The sequence below is a fragment of the Chionomys nivalis genome, chromosome 11 (assembly GCF_950005125.1).
Source record: "Chionomys nivalis chromosome 11, mChiNiv1.1, whole genome shotgun sequence".
NCBI classification, from domain to species: domain Eukaryota; kingdom Metazoa; phylum Chordata; class Mammalia; order Rodentia; family Cricetidae; genus Chionomys; species Chionomys nivalis.
In genome coordinates this window covers 8,155,655-8,177,478 of record NC_080096.1, presented here as the reverse complement: position 1 = coordinate 8,177,478, position 21,824 = coordinate 8,155,655, and the positions used below count along the sequence as shown (strand labels likewise).

Below are 21,824 nucleotides of genomic sequence, written 5' to 3'. Positions count from 1 at the left end.
ACCGCAACGTAGGAAAATTACCTGGGGGGCGGGAAGTCGCTGATACCCCCAAACTCCATTTGGCCTGTCGCCCGCACTCTCTCCTCCCCAGATGCCCGACCCCTGGTGTCCTTCCCGCAGTACCCTCCAGGCGCACCGGGAGCCCACCCATCCGTGGGTGCCCCTCCCCAGTACCCGGCTCCTCCAGGAATCCGCACCTTGGGCTCCGGGGGTGCGGGGTTCCCGGCCCCCAGCGTGGGGTCAGAGGCTGGGCGGGGCGCGCGGGGCCTTTAAGAGGCGCAGTGGCACGGACCAGGCTGACGCGGGCATCTCCAGGACTCGCCACCCGCAGCGCTCGGGTTCCTCTCTCGACCGTGCCGCAGCGATGGATGGAGATGGTGATCCAGGTAGCCGTAGCCGGCCCCGCTCGCTCGCGCCAGACCGGGGAGACCGGGAGGACGAGCGCCCCAGACGGCGCTCAAACTTTCGCGACAGCAAAACCCCGGAGACAGTCTAGGGAGCAGTTTTCTGCTTGGTGTCTTGGTGTGGAGGGAGGAGGACGCCTGGGTCTCCAAAATGGCATCGGAGGATTCTGGTATCCCAGGTTCCAGACTTCCTCGGGTTTGAGAGCCGGGTTCTTGCAAGCTTTAATTTCCATCAACTTCTTCCATTTGCTAGTTCTGCCAGGCCTCCCTTTCTCACGAGCCTCCGGACTCCCCGCCGGGTCCTGGGCTTATCAGCCTCACTTTTCATCCGTACTAGATTCCTGAGGGACGCCCTCCTTTGGAGGGGCCGCCTTGTGTCGGGTTAGTGGGCTGCTCCATGGGGACCAAGCTAGGGGTGGGTAGTAGGTAGTTGGGCTACTTTTGGCGGATGCTCTGGGTCCTCAAGGATTGTCCAGTCATCTTTTTTGGCACCAAAGACCCCACTCCTTCCCCCTTCCAGCTCCCTGCTGGGCCTGTAGGGGGGTGTTTGCTGAGTCAGGCTGAAGAGCTGCCTGCCATGACCCCCACCCCTTCCTCACAAACCACTTTTTAGGGAAGGCAAGGCCCTCTAAGGTGTCCAAGCCACCTTCCATAACTGAAGCCCCTTCCAACTCCCAGTTCTCCACCAACATCATCTACAGGGCCCCAGAATAGGCTCCTGTTTTTCCGCCTAGGGCCCAGGAAGTCCCTGGACTCAGGGGCCCAATCCAGGTGAGTGAGTCAGCGTGGGGTCAGCGTCCAGGGTTAGATAACTTTCCTACAGCAACAATGTGGCCAGTTGTGTGCGAGACAGCAGAGTGGGGGGGGCTGTAATAGGATCTGGGGCCTCAATGCCAGGCCTAGGGGCCAGGAGAGAGGACTGGGTGAGGTGCATCTTTCCGGGGAGCATCAGGTATCTGCTGGGGCCAGGGCAGGGCTGGGGTGGTGGTGGAGAGGTGAGGACATTGGGCCCAGCTCTCCAGAGAGCTGTGGGAAACAGGATGGACAGGCCGTTTACCTCACTGCCTGATAATGCCCGGTGCCAACATAGGAGTAAACCTCTACATATGAAAAAAGGGGCCATAAAAAATCCTAGAAATGCAGGGAAAGTGGTGTGTGTGTGTGTGTGTGTGTGTGTGTGTGTATGTGTGCGTGCGTGTGTGTGTAAGATTCACCATGGCTGATGGAGAACTCTGTGTGTTCTAAAGAAGGTAAATCATGATCCAGCTTTCCAATGCTGGTAGTGTGGGAATTGCTGGCTGCATCGCATCGGAGGTTTGGGGAATAGGCCACCTGCCCCCTCCCTGCCACAGGCCTGCTCCCCAGCTGCTCTGGATTTTCAGGGCCCAATCTTCAGGACCTCTGAGAGAAGTGACCTCCATTCCACGGGGTGACTGGGTCCCCTCCCCACTGGCCCTCTCTCCTTCAGAGATACCAGGCACTCAGTGTCTGCTTACTCAAGGCTTCCATGGCCCAGATGAGGCGGGCTCAGATCCAAGTGATCCCTACTGCCCACACCATCCTGGGTGTGCAGCAAACACAGCTTGAGAGATACTGCTTCCTTCCTGGGGCCTTGCCCCCACCATGGGGTTCTGACTTTAGTAAGAGTGGCTGTTCCTATGCCCTGCCCCTCTGTGGGGGAGGGGGTGAATATCAGTATAAATTTGATGGTCTAGCACAATGCCGACTCCATTTCACAGATGAGGAGGCTGAGGGTGAGGGATGGGAGAGGGGGCACCCTTCCCCCATCACCCAGTACCTCTCTCCCCGTTGGTTCCCCACCCCCACTGTATACAACATTGACTGGCTGGGGACAGCCCAATTGCTAACCGATTCTCTCCATTCTGAGTCCTTGGGTCTTCTACCCTAATACTGCCAGTGGGACCTACCCCAAGTCACTTCACACCTTCAAACCTGAGCGTTTTCATCCACTATCAAAACCAAGATCAGAATACTAATGCAACAAATTCTTTTTTGCTTGCTTTGATTTTTTTTTTTTCCAGACAAGGTTTCTCTGTGTAGCTCTGGAACTCACACTATAGACCAGGCTGGCCTCGAACTCACAGAGATCCGCTTGTCTCTGCTTCAAGTATGCTGGGATTTAAAGGCGTGCGCCACCACTGCTTGGCTCAAAAACATTCTTTTGGTAACACCGCGGCTCTTTTTTTTTTTTTCCTTAAAGATTTATTTATTTATTATGTATACAACATTCTACCTGCATGTATGCCCACACGCCAGAAGAGGGCGCCAGATCTCATTACAGATGGTTGTGAGCCACCATATGGTTGCTGGGAATTGAACTCAGGACCTCTGGAAGAGCAGGCAGTGCTCTTAACCATTGAGCCATCTCTCCAGTCCCAACACCGCGGCTCTTAAAGCTGACTCCTGTGTTGGACCAATGGGTTCAAACACAGACTCCAAGTACTTGTAAGTTGTGTGTGTGGTCCTGGACCTTGTCACCTCCCTGTCCCTTTATAAAATAGATGGTTTGAAGATTTAGGAAGTAATTCAGATGCTCCCAGCAGTACCTCATGCTTGCTAAGTGCTGATAAAATACAGTAGCTCCCCACTCCACATGGGGGGGGGTTAGGCATTAGAAGAAAGCAGTGTCTCCCAGGCCATGTTCTTGTGGTAAGTCCACTATACACAGACATTGTGAATACCTTTGGATGTGGGCTGGGAGAGGGTGTGCTAAAGGTATATCCAGGAAGGCTCCCCGGAGGAGGCAAGGACCAGAGGTCTGGGAGGGTACTTAGGAGAACTGACCCACAAGTACAAGATCATCAGTAACCCCAGATATTTGTGGGTGCCTACTAGCCCTGTGGGGGAAGCTGCAGCTGAAGCAATTCTTTTGGTTTAGGCGGAGTGTCTTTGGCTCTACCTTCTTATTTATTTATTTATTTATTTATTTATTTATTTATTATGTATACAATATTCTGTCTGCATGTATGCCTGAAGAGGGCACCAAACCTCGTTACAGATGGTTGTGAGCCACCATGTGGTTGCTGGGAATTGAACTCAGGATCTTCGGAAGAGCAGGCAATGCTCTTAACCGCTGAGTCATCTCTCCAGCCCCTGGCTCTACCTTCTTGGGGTTCCTCCCTGGGCACAGTTTAGGGCCACAGAACTCTCTCTCTCTCTTTCTCTGTGTGTGTATGTGTGTGTGAGAGAGAGAGAGTTAAATCCTGTCTCACTGTGTGTGTGTGTGTGTGTGTGTGAGAGAGAGAGAGAGAGAGAGAGAGAGAGAGAGAGAGAGAGAGAGAGAGGATTTAACTACTAGTCCTTCTTAGAACTCTCTATGTAGACCAGGCTGGCCTCACAGAGATATACTTGTCTGTGCCTCCTAAGTGCTGGGATTATAGGTCAATGCCAGCAAATCCCCGCTAAGAACTTCTGGCCCCCTGCCGTGGTTGCCTCAGAGTAGGACATGGAGGGGGACAGTTTGGTAGTCACAGCTTCCCCTTGCTTCCCGGTTCTCAGAGAATGGGAGCCACCCCGAAGAGGTGAGCCCAGAGGAGCAGCCAGAGGAGGCGGGAGCCGAGGCGAGTGCAGAGGAGGAGCAGCCCCGGGAGGAGGAGGAGGAAGAGGCCGAGGCGGTCGAGTACCTGGCCCAGTTGCCGGAGCCGCTGCTGCTGCGCGTGCTGGCCGAGCTGCCAGCCTCGGAGCTGGTGCAGGCCTGCCGCCTGGTGTGCCTGCGCTGGAAGGAGCTGGTGGACGGCGCCCCACTGTGGCTGCTCAAGTGCCAGCAGGAGGGGCTGGTGCCCGAGGGCTGCGCAGATGATGAGCGGGACCACTGGCAACAGTTCTACTTTCTGAGCAAGAGGAGGCGCAACCTGCTGCGTAACCCGTGCGGGGAAGGTGAGGGCCACACACCGGAGTGCTCATTGTCCCCTCTAGAAAACGGCCCTTGGTGCCAGCCCACTTCAAGGTTAAATGAGATGAAACACGGTGTAATGTCCGGCCCAGAACAATCCTCTGCTCCCTGGAGAGCCTTCCCAGGGTATCCACTCTCAGTGAACTGCGGGTGGACAGGCCCAGTGGACTCTGGGTTCGGGGAGTGGGTAGAATGAGGAAGTGCCCACAGTCCCATCGTTCATCCTCTGCCCACTGAGACCTTGAGAAGTACCCACACCCATTCTGCCTCCCACTGCCAAGGCAAGAGCCAGCCCTGCCACAGCCTCAAGTAGGGGCCCTGTGACCAGGGTGGGACTCTTGTGTCCCCACAGAGGACTTGGAAGGCTGGTGTGACGTGGAGCACGGTGGGGACGGCTGGAGGGTGGAGGAACTGCCCGGAGACAGTGGGGTGGAATTTACCCAAGATGACAGCGTTAAGAAGTACTTCGCCTCCTCCTTCGAGTAAGGAGAAGGGGCAAGAGGGGGGGGGAGGGGGTAGCAGGGCCTGCGGGATCCTGATGCCTCTTCCCCCAGGTGGTGTCGCAAAGCGCAGGTCATTGATCTGCAGGCTGAGGGCTACTGGGAGGAGCTGCTGGACACCACCCAGCCCGCCATCGTGGTGAAGGACTGGTGAGCGGCTGTGGAGGGGCGAGGTCAGGACTAAAGGGAAAGGAGAATGGTCGTGTGCCACACTTCGGTGTTGCGGCCACGTGACCCAAAGGTCCGCAAGGGTTGACAACGTGTAGAAAGCTATTTCCCGCCTTGAGTTTAAAATGTTAGCGAATGTGCTCCCTTAAGGCAAGGCTTACATCCTACCTGGATACACATGTCCATATACAGTCCCATTTCTGTGCGTGTGGCCGTCCTGACAATACATACCCCCTAGCATGGCTTTGGTTCCAAAGTTGGGTCTGGCTCATTAGTCCCTATCTTTGTCTCTGGGGCCCTGTTCCCTCTTCTCTGTGGCCACAGCTTCCTTATTTGTGCAATGGGAACACGGGGGGGGGGGGGGGGGACACTGGCCAGGCATGGATTGCTGGGCTGGGCAGAAGAGATCTCTGGCAGAGTGAGGCTCAGCAGATGAGGCCTGCACCCCGCCACTCCCCTGCAGGTATTCGGGCCGCACGGATGCCGGCAGCCTGTACGAGCTCACCGTGAGGCTGCTGTCGGAGCACGAAGATGTGCTGGCGGAGTTCAACACCGGGCAGGTGGCAGTGCCGGAGGACGGCGGCTGGATAGAGGTGATCCTGCAGAGTCGGGGGCGGGGCCGAGGCGAGGACATCCTGGGTGGAAGCTCCGCCCACAGATCTCCGGTGCAGAGAGGGTAGTCCCGGGCTCGTGGAGCCAGCGCCAAGTTCAGGCCGCAGTCAGAGCTAGGGCCGGGGCGCTGCGCCCTCGTGGGGTGACAGGGACACCATCAGACCTCTGAGAGTGACGCAATACCCTTCATCCCCAGATCTCCCACACCTTCACCGACTACGGGCCAGGCGTCCGCTTTGTCCGCTTCGAGCACGGAGGGCAGGATTCGGTCTACTGGAAGGGCTGGTTCGGGGCCCGGGTGACCAACAGTAGCGTGTGGGTGGAACCCTGAGCGACCCCCACCCCCAGCCGCCCTCTAGGGGCAGAAGCCTGGGGTAGAAAGGCCTTAATTTAGTTGGTAGCATCCTCACCTGCCTCGTCCACGCCTTGCACCTGCCTCTCCCCCGCCCCTTCCTCCAGTCTGGTCCCTGCGGGAGAGAAGGATTTGTTGCTTTATTGTGGGATGGCTTCCATTTGCATTTCCACGGCAGTCGCTTCTAGAATGTACGATCCGAGGGGGGTATGGGGCTGCTGCAGGATCCCGAGCATCTAGCATTGTGCCTGCCTCAAAGTGGGCACGCAATAAATATTTGTCCAAAGAAGGAGATAATGGAAGTGTAGATGAATGGACGTCTCCCCGTCTCCACCGCTGTCTCCCGAGGGCCTCTGGCCTGGCCTGGAAAAGTACTTGGTGACAGTCCAGCCGCTCGGGTTTCCAGGGGCTCTTGGGTTGGTATGGGGCCAACTGGGCCAGGGCAGGCCCGCTGACAAAGGCTAGGATTGTGAGACCAAGGAGGGACTGGCTGAGCCTGGCGCCTGAGGACATCCTAGCTGCCCAGAATCCACAACAGGGCTTGGTAAGGGAGTGTGGGGTGCCTGCCCTGTAGACCCCTCTTGGCCCAGAAGTTAGGCTGTGACTTACTGCGTTGTCCTCATCCCTCTCTGGAGCGGTTTTGTGGGGGCCCCACCAGATTTGGTTTCTCTCTCTCTCTCTCTCTCTCTCTCTCTCTCTCTCTCTCTCTCTCTCTCTCCTCTCTCTTTCTCTCTCTCTCTCTCTCTCTCTCTCTCTCTCTCTCTCTCTCTCTCTCTCTCTCTCTCTCTCTCGTGTGTGTGTGTGTGTGTGTGTGCTTGGTTGGCTACTCTTTTCATTCCTGCTTCTCATTAACCTTCCTGGACAGGACGGGTTGATCTTGTCTAGAAGCTGGCCCCATGCTGGGGGGCAGGCAGTGGGAAGGGTGTGTCAGGCTGTGTGTTTAAGCTGCTTGCTTCCTGGCATCTCAGCCCCTTCTGAGAAGGCTCTGTGACTGACTGGGAGTGACAGTTCTTGTCACACCGTGTTCTGCGTTCAGTCCGAGGTTTAGTGCCACCTACTGGTGAGGTGGGGCAGCCGCCAAGCTGGGCCAAGCCTTGGTGTCTCCATTCTTCCTCTAAAATCCCGGGGCTGTAACCCAGAGCTCCACGGGCCTTGAAGTGAAAACATTCTGTCCCTTGAAGAGTCAGCAGGTTGCCACAGCAGTGAACCCTGGCATGTCTTTAGGTCTCCTGTCTAATTGTTGCAAAGTCTCCGCCATGGGCCTTTGTCAGTCAGACAGGGAAGACACACTTTGACCCCACGATGACATGTGTGTGTCTGCCAAATGTGTTCCGGTGCCCAAAGAAGGCCTTAGATTGCCTGGATTGGAATGACAGGTGTTTGTGAGCTGCCCGACGTGGGTGCTGGGGTCTGAACGTGGGTCCCCTGGAAGGACAGTCAGCACGTGCTCTTAACCTCTGAGCCATCTCTCCAGTCCCACACTGCTCTCTCCAGCTCTCCCACTCAACCCAGCCCTTTCTAGAGGATCCCCAAGTCTGTGGGGAAGGCAGGGCTCACCCTACCACAGTTGCTAATCACAAGGGAAGCAGTTGGTGGCCTTGGGCCCTACATAGTGGAAGGAGACAGGAATTCGTGAGCTCCTGGGCTGAAATGGATAAGTAGGGAGGAGCTTTAGGGCGGAGTTTGTATGTTTGTGTGTGTGTGTGTGTGTGTGTGTGTGTGTGTGTAGCTTACCGGGCTCAGAGGAGGGAGCCCAAAGTTCTGATGCTGGGTTTTCTGTCTTCAGGTCAAAATGGCTTCTCAAGGAGCAGAAACTCACACAGGAGAGACCTGAGGAGTAGGGCAAAGGGTGCCCCAAGCTGGAATGACAGTTAAATTCAGTATTTCAGGGAGACTAGCTGCCTACTGAGGTGTGGAGGTCAGGTGGGGCCAGGCATGCCTGACTCATGGGCACAGGGCACTTGATGTCCGCTCAGAGATGAGCAGAGATTGTCACCGTGAAAAAGCAGAACCAGGAGAGGCCCTGGTGTGTCTGGTGGTGAACTCCTACTTTATCCTCCCTGTGCTGCAGAAGGAACCCACAACCTCCCGCACGCTGGGTGAGCACTCTAACCACTGAACTACACCACAGCCCACAGCCTCCCTCACGCTGGGTGAGCACTCTAACCACTGAACTGCACCGCAGCCCACAGCCTCCCTCACGCTGGGTGAGCACTCTAACCACTGAACTGCACCGCAGCCCACAGCCTCCCCCACACTGGATGGGTGCTCTAACCACTGAACTACACCCCCAGTCCCTAGCCTCCCCCATGCTGGATAAATGCTCTAACCACTGAACTACACCCCCAGCCCCCAGCCTCCCCCATGCTGGATGAATGCTCTAACCACTGTACTTCATCCCAGCCCTCTTGACACTTTTTAATTTTGAGACTGAGTTTTCCTAGTTGCCCTGACTGGCCTTGAACTCATCCTGTAGCCCAGGCTAACAATGAACCCACTATGTAGCCCAGACTGCCCTTGAATGTGTTATTCTCCTGCCTCAGCCTTCCCAGTAGCTGGGATTACAGGCCTACAAAATATGTGCTCCTGACCCTAGACACATGGCTTCCCTGGATCCTGGGAGAGGCAGGGAGAGGAGAAACTGGGGAGAGGAGGAGGCTCGATCCCCACATTCACTGACTGAAGCTGTGACTCCCAAACTGTCCCCCTCCACGTCCTGCTCTGAGGCGACCATGGCGGGAGGGGGGCTTGCTGGTGTTGGCCTATAAACCCAGCACTGACAGACAAGTGCATCTCCGTGAGTGTGAGGCCAGCCTGGTCTGTGAGTGTGAGGCCAGCCTGGTCTACGTAGAGAGTTAGTTAAATCCAGTCAAGCAGGCAGCCTCTGCTGGGATACACACTGGAGGAGAAGCACGGTCACAAACAACCAGATGAAGGCAGCTGCCAACACGAGGTGGTGCTCTCCCCACACACCAGGCACCCTTAAGAGCTTGGCCTGTGTCACATGCTGAGTTATAACAACCTCATATGTGGGTACCTATGTGGGGTGCCTCATATGTGGGTAATTAGTTTCTCTTAATGTCCGGGCATGGTGGTGTATATCTGTAATCCGAACACTCTGGAGGCAGAGGCAGGTAGATCTCTGTGAGTCTGATCTACATAGTGAGTTCCAGGACAGCCTGGGCTACACAGTCTTAAAAAAAAAAACAAAACCCCAAACCCCAAAACAAACAAAATAAAAAAAACCCTCCTATACAAAAACCCAAATCAAAATTAATAATAGAAAAAGATAAAATTTAAAGATTAATTTTTGGTTTTTTAATGTATAAGAGTGTATGTCTTTGTGTCTAAGTCGCATGCATGTGTGTGCCCCAGGAGAGCACCAGATCTCCCGGGAGTGAAGTTACCTGTAGTCATGAGCCTCTTGACATGGGGTCTGGAAACTGAACTTGGGTCCTCTGGGAGAACAGCAAGTGTTCTTAAGTGTTGAGCCATTGCTCCAGCCCCAATTATTTTTGTTTTTTATGAGTGAGGAAATTGAAGCACAGACAAATTAGGTACCTTTCCCAAGGCCACACAGCCCCCTGGTCACACAGCCTCCTGGTCACACAGCCCCCTGGTCACACAGCCTCCTGGTCACACAGCCTCCTGGTCACACAGTCTCCTGGTCACATAGTCTCCTGGTCACACAGCCCTCTGGTCACACAGCCCCCTGGTCACACAGTCTCCTGGTCACACAGTCTCCTGGTCACACAGCCCCCTGGTCACACAGTCTCCTGGTCACACAGCCCCCTGGTCACACAGTCCCCTGGTCACACAGTCTCCTGGTCACACAGTCTCCTGGTCACACAGCCCCCTGGTCACACAGTCTCCTGGTCACACAGCCCCCTGGTCACACAGCCCCCTGGTCACACAGTCTCCTGGTCACACGGTCCCCTGGTCACACAGTCTCCTGGTCACAGAGTCCCCTGGTCACACAGTCTCCTGGTCACACAGCCTCCTGGTCACACAGCCCCCTGGTCACACAGCCCCCTGGTCACACAGCCCCCTGGTCACACGGTCTCCTGGTCACATGGTCCCCTGGTCACACAGTCTCCTGGTCACACAGCCCCCTGGTCACACAGTCTCCTGGTCACAGAGTCCCCTGGTCACACAGTCTCCTGGTCACACAGCCCCCTGGTCACACAGTCTCCTGGTCACATGGTCCCCTGGTCACACAGTCTCCTGGTCACAGAGTCCCCTGGTCACACAGCCTCCTGGTCACACAGCCTCCTGGTCACACAGCCCCCTGGTCACACAGCCCCCTGGTCACACAGCCCTCTGGTCACACAGCCCCCTGGTCACACAGCCCTCTGGTCACACAGCCTCCTGGTCACACAGCCCCCTGGTCACACAGCCCCCTGGTCACACAGCCCTCTGGTCACACAGTCTCCTGGTCACACAGCCCCCTGGTCACACAGTCTCCTGGTCACACAGCTTCCTGGTCACACAGCCTCCTGGTCACACAGCCTCCTGGTCACACAGTCTCCTGGTCACACAGCCTCCTGGTCACACAGCCCCCTGGTCACAGAGTCTCCTGGTCACACAGTCTCCTGGTCACACAGCCTCCTGGTCACACAGCCCCCTGGTCACACAGTCTCCTGGTCACACAGCTTCCTGGTCACACAGCCTCCTGGTCACACAACCTCCTGGTCACACAGCCTCCTGGTCACACAGTCTCCTGGTCACACAGCCTCCTGGTCACACAGCCCCCTGGTCACAGAGTCTCCTGGTCACACAGTCTCCTGGTCACACAGCCTCCTGGTCACACAGCCCGCTGGTCACACAGCTTCCTGTTCACACAGCCTCCTGGTCACACAGCCCTCTAGTCCTTGTAGAAGTAGAATTCTGCTCAGTTGCGTGGGCGCTGATTACTATGGTACTGTCAACAAAACTAGACTGAGGGTGGTAATGTCACTTGTTCAAGGTGCTCAGGAGGGGTCTCTGTGAAGCGACCTTTGAAGATGATGAAGAGGACCCAGCTTTACGGAGCTCTGGGAGAAGAACATCACAGCACTGGCAAATGCAAAGGCCCTGGGGGTTGGGAATGAACTTATCTACACACTAGAAAAGCAGCCAGCGTGCCTGGAGTTGTGGCACACAGTTTGATGAGCATAGAGATGTAGGTGGTGCCCCAGAGAGTCTCCTGAGGGCTCCCTGTCTGGCCTGTGGGGAGAGGGAGTTGCTGGGAAGGGGGCGGGAATCAGACACCGACAGTTTCCAGTCTTGCCTGTGAAATCACGTTTCCAGGGAATGCTGGGTGAGAGGATGGGAACAGTGAAGGTGGGCGGTGCTGTTGTCACCAGCAGTGTCTGCAGTGACACGGGGTGCATGCTGAGGACTCCTGGGAAGAGCCCAGGCTCATCCTGGCTCACTAGCCCCTTCTGGGAGATGCCCATGAATCATGTATCAGTGACTTCCGTTGCTGTGATGGAGCACCCGACCAAAGCAACTTAAGGGAAGGAAGGGTTTATCGTGACTCACAGTGTGAGGGTGCAGCCCACCAAGGCGTGGAACAATCCAGCATGGAGGCAGGAGGTGGGGCTGCCCACGTGTGGGATGGAACTGTTCACGTGTGGAATGGGGCTGCCCACGTGTGGGATGGACTGCCCATGTGTGGGATGGGGCCGCCCACGTGTGGGATGAGGCTGCCGTGTGTGGGGCGGGGCCGCCCACATTAGGTCTTCCCATCTCGTTTAGCCCAGGCTAGACTCTCCCTCTCACAGACAAGCCCGGAGACTTGTCTCCTAGGAGCTGCCAAGCTGACAGTGTTAACCTTTGCATCTTGTCGTCGGTGGGAGAGGCTGTGTACTGGCTACTCGCGTGGCCAGAGGGTGGGGAAGCTGTTTCCAGTCCAAGTCAGCACCATATAGAGTCAGACATGGGCTCCTATTGGAGGTCCATGGAGGAGCTGGGGCTGAAATGGACATGGTAGGGATGGAGATTTCAGGGTTCTGGCATGGGACGTGTCCCAGGCTGATCGAATAAGTCTTCAATCTGGGTTCTGAGACATTTTAATTATGGGAGGGGGCATATGATGTAAAATTAATTTCCTTGTAGATTCCTGGTGATTGCCTCTTTTTAGACACTTTGTAATGGAAAAGTATCTTTTTTATTAATTAACTCTAAGTATATAGGTGTTTTGCTTGCTTGTATATCCTGGTGTCAAGAAGGCCTGAAGATGTTGGATCTCCTGGAATTGTAGTTACAGAGTTGTGAGCTGCTCTGTGGGTGCTGAGAACTAAACCCAGGTCCTTTGGAAGAGCAGTCCGTGCTCTTAACCGCAGAGCCGAAACCGTCCTCTTTCCTTTCCTAATTGATTTGTCTTGTAAATAACGGTTTTCGTTGAGGGAAGGAAAGGGCAGTTCCTCTTACAACCACCAGATGGCAGCATCGCATCATCAAGGCAGTGCTCAGCTCGGCAGCCTCAGACACGGGGATTTGAATCCAAACCCCAGGCAGGCTCCTGGCTGAGGGTTGAGTCTCCATCCTCGAGGGTGGGCTGTACTTTGAAAAGGCTCAACCCAGCGGTCTCTCCACGACCCCGCCTCCTGACCCCCGTTTTAGACAGACTGAGGCTGACCTTGAATGTCTGAGTCTCCAGTCTCCACTCTCCGAATCCCAGTATTGCAGGTGTGCCACCGTGCCCAGTTTAGGTGGGATCGAAGTGGGGGCTCCACGCATGCTGGGAAAACACGCTACCGGCTGAGCTGTTTCTCAAGCTGGGTCATCAGAGGCCCAAGCTTTCCAGGACCCAAGCTTTCCAGGACCCAGAAGGGCTTGGGGGTGGCCTGTTGGGGCTCCTCTACTTCTGCACCCCAGGAGAGCCCCGGGCCTTCCTCGAGCCCCTTCTCCTAGAGTGAGCACAGGATACCCAGCCAGGTTCGATCTAATCTCCTGTGAGTAATGACTCCGCTATTCCCTCTTCCCTTAAATTAAACCTAATCTTGTGTTGACTCTGCTGAACAGGGAGAATAGTGCAGAAGATTAAGACGAGATGGCAGTCATTCTCTTCCCACAAAAGCCAATTAATTGCTGGTGGGATTATCTCGCTGAGTTAGAGCCGCCTTCAGCCTCGCAGACAACCAGGGTGCTTCATCTTAGGTCTGTGCTGACGCAGCAGGAAAGATTCTGGGGAGATAGAAGGAGGAACTGCCTGGACGAGGAAGGGGCTGTGAAGGAGGTGGAACTAGCCGTGTGGCAGGGCTGTAGGTCAGGGTGGAGCCCTGTGGAGCCCCCCCAGTTCCCAAACGTGCACCCCGTATTTGCTTTCTGAGACCCTGCCACGTGGGCCACCTTCAGTCAGTGAATGTGGGGATCGAGCCTCCTCCTCTCCCCAATTTCTCCTCTCCCTGCCTCTCCCAGGATCCAGGGAAGCCGTGTGTCTAGGGTCAGGAGCACACATTTTGTAGGCTTGTAATCCTATCTACTGGGAAGGCTGAGACAGAAGGATAACAAATTTAAGGGCAGCCTGGGCTGGGTTCATTGTTAGCCTGGGCTAACAATGGGTTCATTGTTAGCCTGGGCTACACGATGAGTTCAAGGCCAGTCAGGGCAACTAGGAAAACTCAGTCTCAAAATTAAAAAGTGTCAAGAGGGCTGGGGGTGTAGTTCAGTGGTTAGAGCACCCATCCAGTGTCGGGGAGGCTGTGGGCTGGGGGTGTAGTTCAGTGGTTAGAGTGCTCACCCAGCATGGGGGAGACTGTGGGTTTCATCTGGAACACAGAGGGAAAAATAGGGGTTCACCACCAGACACACCAGGGCCTCCCCAGGCATTCTTTCTTCTCTACAAAGAAGCAATCTGGGATCCCCAGGGTCCTGCCTGGCCTGAGGTCTCTGTACCCCAGACCCCATGCATGGACTATGGAAACAGAAGGGCCGTAGAGGCGGAAGAGGAGGCTGCCCACACTCAGGTCTGAGCTACTTCCTTACACGGCCCTCCTAGAGACTGCCCTTGGTCATCCCGATGGGTGCAGGCAGAAGCTGGGGTTCAGAGAGGTCCCCACACTGTATCCTGCAGGGCCCTGGCGGTCCAAGGGATCCCCAAAGCAGTGCCACAGGCCTGGGTACACACGTCTTGTGGATGAATGAAGTGCTATTTCCAGTAGGTGGGAGGCCATGGCAGTCTGGTCCCTTCTCTCTGGCTCTCAGATGTGGAGCCAGGGTGTCAGTGGGATGTGTGGTTCCCTGTCACAGCCCCGCGCCTCACCTTGTCCTCCTGCTCTGTGGGAAGCCTACTGCCTCATCTGGAGAGCTCAACTTTACTGACTTTGATCTGTGAGTCAGTGGTATTTTCCGAACCCAACAAAAGTGTCCCCAAAGTGCAGTTTAGCAGTCCAGGCTATGTCGCAGCTGTGTGGCCGGCACGCTAAGCACTGTCCATCTGGCCATAGTTAATCCTCTCCTCTCATCCCACTGGGAGGCTCAGAGAGGGGCAGCCTGGCTAAGTGTCACACAGCATACAGCAAGGTACTGGACTGGGGGATCCCAATCCCACCGAGGACGGGAGCTTTGCCAAGAGTCACTTAGGCCGAGGGGTTTCCCATGTGCCACGGACTATGCTTAGGCCTGGCCTGGGGCATACACCTGCTCGTGTGAACCCATTTAACACCGAGCATTAATTAAGCCCCCTCTGTGTGCCAGGCACCTTGTTATGCTCCCAGGAGACAGCCATGAACCAAAGGGCCCTTGCTCCCAGAAGCTCAGACTGATGTGGAGACTTTTTTATTTTTAAAAGGGAATTACTACCCACAAGTGACAGAGACATGTCCTCTGTCAAATGGGTTGTCAAAAGCCCCAAGCAGTTCTTCTTTGGAGGGCGCTTAGCTGGAGGGGCACAGGAAAGAGCAGAATACACGTCTGTAAAATAGCTGTGGGACAGTGGACAGGCCGTGCGCGGACAGCCTCTTTAGTTTGGATGCTCAGTCAGGGAGGGCTACCTGGAGGAGAAGGTGAGTGGACCCTTGGCTTCTGAATGGCAGAGACAGACTCCTGGTTGTTTCCTGGCCGCAGGGTCTTCCTGATCACCGGTGTTCTATGGCGGGACAGGGACCCTTGTGGATTTACTGTCCTTAGATAGTGATTGAGTGTGGGAGGAGGTGGCCTCAGGCAGTGGGAGCCGTGTGTGGAGAAGGGCCTTGTCGGGAGACCCTCAAAGTAAGAATCCTAAAGACAGATATCTCAGGAAAAAAAAAAAAAAAAGCAAAAGAACAAAACCGAAAAACAAGGAAGAAGGAATCGGGAGGGGAAAATGATTTTCTGGGCTGGCGTTTCCAGGGGGATTAAATCTTCTTTCTCGTCACCACCGAGTGGAATAATCCAATCTATGAGGCGGAAGCCCCCTCCTCTTTATTGCAGCGTCTTTGACCTAAGCATATCTATCGGGCTGCGCTTGAAACCAGACCATCCCGGGGAGGGAGAGCCGGAGGGAGGGAGCGCCAGCCCCCGGACCAATTACTCTGCTCGCCGACACCAGAAAAATGAATTATTCCCCGAAAGCAGCCTCCTCAGCTGATGAATTCTGCACTGCAGAGCTGCGGAGTTCTCCCAAATTGAATCGAAGCTTTGAGAGATGTTTAAAACCAGGTGGAGTGTGTTTCGGTGGAGAGGGGGCTCTGACAGCCTGAGGGGGGCTTCTGCTGCTGGCAGGGGTCCTGGGAGGGAGCGAGGTAGAGCCCATCTTCCTGCTCCAGAGGTTCCTGTGCTCCACTGGGGCGAAATGCTTTGTTCCCAGCCCGAGGCTCAGAGAGGCCAGGTTGTCTGTCTGAGGCCACACAGTGAGCGGGTAACCATGGCAACCTGGTACCTTTCCGTCCCTGTCCTCTGGGCCTTTGCTAGAAACGCCTCCTCAACGCTCTCCCTCCCTGGGAAGCCCAGATTGAACGCGCTGGCTCTGAGCAAGCGCTTCGCATTCTGAATCACTGAATCTATAGCTGTGTGACCCGGAGCACGGAGCTCCATCTCTCTGGGCCTCCGCTGCCTGACCCCCGCTCCCAATGAGGCTAACTAAAATCCGGGATTGCCACCCTGGCAGCTACAAATGACAGAAACATTTGTCACTCCAAGTGGCCAAGTAAAGCAAACTTGGCATTTCAGTCAGAGTCCCCTAAAGGCACGGAACTGATGCGCGGGGGGGGGGGGGGGGGGCGCATCTGCACTAGGTCGGCTTTCAGGCTGTGCTCTGGGTAGTCCGGCAATGGCCGCCTCGCGGTGAGAAGGCTGAGCGTCCAGTAGTTGTTCAGTCCGCCCACGAGGCTGGGTGTCTCAGCCGTCCCACTCTGGCGCTGGCGTCCTGGAGGATTCCTGGAAACCTATGGGTCATAAGTCTGCTTTGAAGCCAAGAGGAAGTTGCCTCTAACACCGATGAAGGAATGCCTCGGCCGCAGAATAGATGAACTTGTCAGCCAGAGTGAGGGCAAGCAGGCTAAAGGCAAAGAATTCTTCCACGTCCTTTAAGGGGGGCTGCTGCCTCGGAAGGCATGGCTCATATTTAGGATGGGTCTTTCTGCTTCAAATACTCTGATTAAGAAAATCCGTCACAGGAGTGCCCAGAAGCTTGGGTTCTAATTGGTTCCCAATGTAGTCAGGTTGACCACCAAGGTTAGCTATCGCACTTGAGTTCACGTAATGAAGGAGTGGCTGGAATATTTCTTTATTCTTTCTTTCTTCCTTCCTTCCTTCCTTCCTTCCTTCCTTCCTTCCTTCCTTCCTTCCTTCCTTCCTTCCTTTCTTTCTTTCTTTCTTTCTTTCTTTCTTTCTTTCTTTCTTATTTGTGTGTGGGCCGGGTGGTGGTGGCGCACGCCTTTAATCCCAGCACTCGGGAGGCAGAGGCAGGTGGATCTCTGGGAGTTCGAGGCCAGCCTGGTTTACAAGAGCTAGTTCCAGGACGGGCACCAAAGCTACAGAGAAACCCTGTCTCGAAAAACCAAAAAAAAAAAAAAAAAAGAAAAAAATTATTTGTGTGTGTGTCTGTGTGTGTGCTCGCGTGCACGCACTTACTGCATGCACGTGGGGAGTATGGACATCAGCTGTCTCTGGTGCCAGGAAGGATAAAATGTAAATGAGCAGAGCCAGGGGGAACAAGGCCTCTGGGTTTCTCTGGTCCAGCCTGTTCATCAGGGACACCCACCTTCCGGGCCAGAGAGATTAAAGTTTGGTTTTCTGAGAGGTGACCCAGCACAGAATTCTCCAGCTCCACATGCTCCTGACCGTGGGAGTTTTGGGGAGACTGTGTATCTCCCCGAGTCTGTGTGTGAAATAGACAACTGGGTTGGCCCTGCCTTGTCAAGTTGTAGCATGGTTAATAAAAACCCAGAGACAGGTATTGGGGTTCAACCTGAAGGTCAGAAAAGCAAAACAGCTAGCCACTGTCTCTCACCTCTACCTCAGTCCAAAATCGTGATCCTGCCTCCAGGAATCTCAGAATGAGACTGTGTCTGAGAGCTGTCTCCTCCCATTTTATAATCCTCTCTAGTGCTGGGATTAAAGGTGTGCACTGCCTGGTTTCTGTGGCAAACTAGTGTGGCTACTGGGATTAAAGGTGTGTGTCACCACTGCCTGGTCAGTAAGGCTGATCAGTGTGGCTGTTTGACTCTCTGATCTTCAGGCAAGCTTTATTTATTAAAATACAAATGAAATGTCGCTCCATCAAGTGGACATGACAGGAAGTTCTGGGTAGTCCCTAGTCTGGCTGGTGCCCAATCTTAAGAGTGTTTACCCCAGAGACTCAGAGGAAGAGGGTGCTCAGCCTGCGCCCATGAGAGACAGAACTAGGGGTGCCCAGGGCTTGTTGAGGGCCCACAGGACTTTGAGGAGAGGCTGGCAGGGCATGTGGGTGTGGCATGAGCCAGCACCAACGCTGGACATTATTAACACCTGCTCCCAGTGAACTGGTCCCTCTGAGTTCCGGCTTCCATGGCAGCCTCTGTGTAGGGCTCTACATGGGGTCTCAGCATTAATCTTAAAAGCAATATGTATTATAATCATGAATATTGGGTGTGAGTGTGTGTGTGTGTGCACGTAATGCACGCAACAGAGTATGCATGTGGGGGTCAAAGGGCGACTTTCAGGAATCAGATTTTTCCTTCTACAGAAGCTTCAGGAAATCTAACTCAGATTGTGTGGCAGGGGTACCGCCCTCTCCTCATTTACATAGACAGGAGAGAACTGAGATTCAATGGGGCGGATAGGGTTTTGCACATACACTCTCATCAGCTAATTAGTGCAAAACCATACTTCCATCCGAGTTACTCCAGCTGATGGGGGAGGCATGGTCTCCACACCCTGTGGGTGCTGAGCCCCTGAAGCCACTCTGGTCCCTCTGAGAGGTTGGATCTGTGTTCACGCCTGAAGCCCCCAGAACTCCTGGGTACCAGGCACAAAGGTAGAGGGGAGGGAGGGAGGGATCACAGCGTGACTGTTCACAGGAAGCCACGTGAGTGCCCACGGGGGCAAGAACATCCGATGGTCGTGTCTCCACTTCCAGCTTCTAGAAAGAGACCTAGAACTCACTATTGATCGTTCTCTGCCCCTTTAAGCACTTAAAGAACAGACCAGAACTGATAGCTAAATTAAACCTGCTGAGAGCGCCTGTTTAATTGAAAATGCCATCTGTAATTTAAATGTCAGAATCGGGGATGGTTACTGCGGCCGCCTTGAAGGCTGGGGCTCATTTCACAGTTTCAAAACAGACCAAGAGAAACAGCAAATGGACCATGGCCTGCGGCACTGTGGAACGATTAATAACTTCTCTGGTCCTGCCGAGCTCTGGCTTCTACGGCAGCCCTGTACGTATCGAGTCTCTGGATAGGGGCTGGGATCTTGAACCGTGGGCGCAGGGCTCGGCCCTTGTCTCACCCCCACACACTTCTGCCCCCCTTCACCCAGCATCAGGGCAGCCTGGACAGACTGCAGGACTCCCCTGTTCCTTCAGAGAGTCGCTTTTGCTTTCCTAGGATGACAACCCTGCCTCCTGGCCTGACGTTCTTCTCTATGGTGTGCCACACAGCCACGATTCCTATGGCCAAAGACAATCGGAAAAACGCATCCACTTGGGGTTTCCCTCTTCCAGGTCGTTCCTTCCTTCATATTCTCTGACTGTTGGAGGAAGCTATGGATCAACAGACAGACTTAGAAGGGAGGCTGGCCATGGGCAAACATGCTGCATCCTGCTGATTTTGCAGGGAATTTGGACGTGGGGTCTTCAGGGTTCCCCAATTCAGTGTCCAGGGTTACCCATCACTAGAGTCTCTCAAGTCTGCCTCACTGATACTAAGTTGGTGGCTTGAAATTGGCCTTTGTGGGAAGATTTAACTCTGTGGCAAACGACAGATGCCAGGAACCAGAGCATTTCCACTTTAGAGAGCCAGTCAGGATTTGCCCGCAGGTCCGTGCCTGGACCAGGACTCATCTAGAGAGGCAGTCAAGGATGGTATCTCTTTGGAGTATTCCCCGATGCCCCACCTACTGATGAGGGGCTGTCCCTAGTGCTCCCAGGAGGAGCTGGTGCTTCTGCCTCTGCCTGGCCACCTTCAACATCACAGGTGTTTTGACGATCGGAATGTGGCTCCCTGCCACCCTTCCCTCCCACACCCAAGTTAACATGGAGATAAGACCTTGCAGCTAATTGAGGTCTCACTCAAGGTTAACTGGTAGTTTTATTGGTGTGAGTGATAGCTCCTTCTGGGTCTGAGGAGGAGGCGGGAATGTGATGATGTTGAGCCAAGAGGGTCCTTCCCAGAGGGAGCCGAGACGCTACGATATACACTCTAGCTGCTATCTCTCCCTTCCCTGCTGACATCTCAAGAGCATCCTGTCTGCGGTGGGTTTCTCTGTCCACCTCCAACATATTCTCTCATTAGTTTATTTCTGCTTATTCACTTCTTTTTAAAATTGTGCGTATATGTATGTGTGTGTGTGTGCATGTATGCACATGCATGTAGAAGCCGGGGGACAACCTCAGGTGTCATCACCCTGTTTTTGGAGACAAAGATTCTCACTGGCCTGGACTCACCATGAAAGTGAGCCCCAAAGACCTATCTCTCTTTCTCTGTCTCTCTGTCTCTCTCTGTCTTTCTCGATAGGATTACAAGCTACAAGGTTTGGATTTTTTTTTTTTTTTTATTTTTCGAGACAGGGTTTCTCCGTAGCTTTTTGGTTCCTGTCCTGGAACTAGCTCTTGTAGACCAGGCTGGCCTCAAACTCACAGAGATCCGCCTGCCTCTGCCTCCCGAGTGCTGGGATTAAAGGCGTGTGCCACCACTGCCCGGCTGGATTTTTTAAATTAAGATTTTATTTACTTATTTAATGTGTATGGGTGTTTGACTTGCTTGTGTGTCTATTCAACACACATGTATGTACCATGGAAATCAGAAGAGGGCATTGGCTTTCTTGGAACTGGAGCTACAGATTGCTGATCTACCCCGTGGGTGCTGGGAACTGAACTCAGGTCTTTTGGAAGAGCAATCAGTGTTCTTAATTGCTGTGTCACCTCTCCAGCCACATTTGTAAATGGGTGCTGGGAATCGAACTCAGACCTTCACGCTTTGCAGCAAGCCCTTCCTTGACTAAGCCTACTCTTGCCTACTCTTCAAGACGGGAAGCAAAGGCCAAAGGCATTGCAAGCTGCCCGCTCTGCTGCTTCCTGCCCTCAATGGCACCTCCTCGTCCTGCCTTCCTTTCAGCTTATCTATTTACTTATCTGCTTTGAGACTAGGTCCCTCTCTGTGGTCCAGACTGACTTCAAACTTGTGGTTTCCCTGCCTTGGCCTCCGTCCTTCTGGAATCATAGGTGTTCCCTCCCCACCTGGTTTTGGATGCGATGTAACTGTGTCCTGCAAAGGTTCAAATGACCGGAAGCTTCATTCCCAGCACGGATTCAGAGGTGTAGAGATTTTTTAACACGTGGGACTGAACGAGGCCTTGGGCTCTGAGCTCAGTTCATTCATTATTCAAGGCTGGGTTAGTTCTCATGAGAAGAAAGCGCTATTGCTTTTTGTTTGTTTGTTAATGGCTAAGTGTGGTGGTTCACACCTGCAATCCCAGAATTTGGGGAGCTGAGGCAGGAGGACTGCTTTATGGCCTGACCCCAGTTTCTTTCTGACTCTACACATGGTCTGTGCTGCATCTGCCACTCGCCCTCACCAGAGCTTAGCACATGCCACACCACACTCTTGGATCTCCAGAACTGTGAGTCAGATAAGCCCCCTTCACCACAGAGCGCCCAGCCCCAAATGTTTTCACAGCACCAAGAAGATGGACAGTCTGCGGTCTAGGGAAGACCACAGCCTTTGTCACTGTTCTCAACTCTGACACCCGGATGCTCGAAAGAGGCCAAGGTGAATCAACATTAGCTCCTCAAAACCAGTTTGTTTTTAAAATAGACATTTATTTGTTTATTATATATACAGTCTGCATGGATACCGGGACGCCAGAAGAGGGCACCCGATCTCATTACAGATGGTTGTGAGCCACAGCATGGTTGCTGGGAATTGAACTCAGGACCTCTGGAGGAGCAGCCGGTGCTCTTGATCTCTGAGTCATCCATCTCTCCTGCCTTGGTCTTTGGTTTTTCAAGATAAAGTTTCACTGTGTAGCTAGAACTCGCTCTATAGACTAGGTGGGCCTCAAACCCAGTAATCCACCTGCCTCTGACCCCTGAGTGCTGGGATTAAAGGTGAGCACGGCCACCGCCAGGCCAGAATCCTGAATTTTGTGCTCTCTTTTGAGATCTATTAGCTGTGGTTCACAGGGAGGGAACAGAAAGGAGAGCTTGGACCAGTGATGGCAGAAGCAATGGACACCACTTCCCCTGACCTCTAACCCTTCTTGGCCCTTCT

The 21,824-nt window shown here is 54.1% G+C and overlaps 1 protein-coding gene across 1 annotated transcript; it reads left to right on the top strand.

The window, feature by feature from the left end:
- Positions 1-22: 22 nt before the first annotated feature.
- On the top strand, positions 23-6,262 carry Fbxo2 (F-box protein 2). The gene is made up of 6 exons (XM_057784888.1): positions 23-386; positions 3,924-4,301; positions 4,670-4,799; positions 4,872-4,967; positions 5,449-5,578; positions 5,794-6,262. The coding sequence occupies exons 1-6, from the start codon at positions 92-94 to the stop codon at positions 5,926-5,928; spliced, it is 1,164 nt and encodes a 387-aa protein (XP_057640871.1). The 5' UTR covers positions 23-91; the 3' UTR covers positions 5,929-6,262.
- The last annotated feature ends 15,562 nt before the right edge of the window (positions 6,263-21,824 follow it).

What these genes read in the sequence shown, in the direction of transcription:
- Fbxo2 (XM_057784888.1), top strand. Translation starts at nt 92, where the DNA reads ATGCCCGACCCCTGGTGTCCTTCCCGCAGTACCCTCCAGGCGCACCGG. An exon ending in TACTTCGCCTCCTCCTTCGA is followed by an intron (nt 4,800 to 4,871) that starts GTAAGGAGAAGG and finishes CTCTTCCCCCAG; the next exon opens with GTGGTGTCGCAAAGCGCAGG. An exon ending in GCCATCGTGGTGAAGGACTG is followed by an intron (nt 4,968 to 5,448) that starts GTGAGCGGCTGT and finishes ACTCCCCTGCAG; the next exon opens with GTATTCGGGCCGCACGGATG.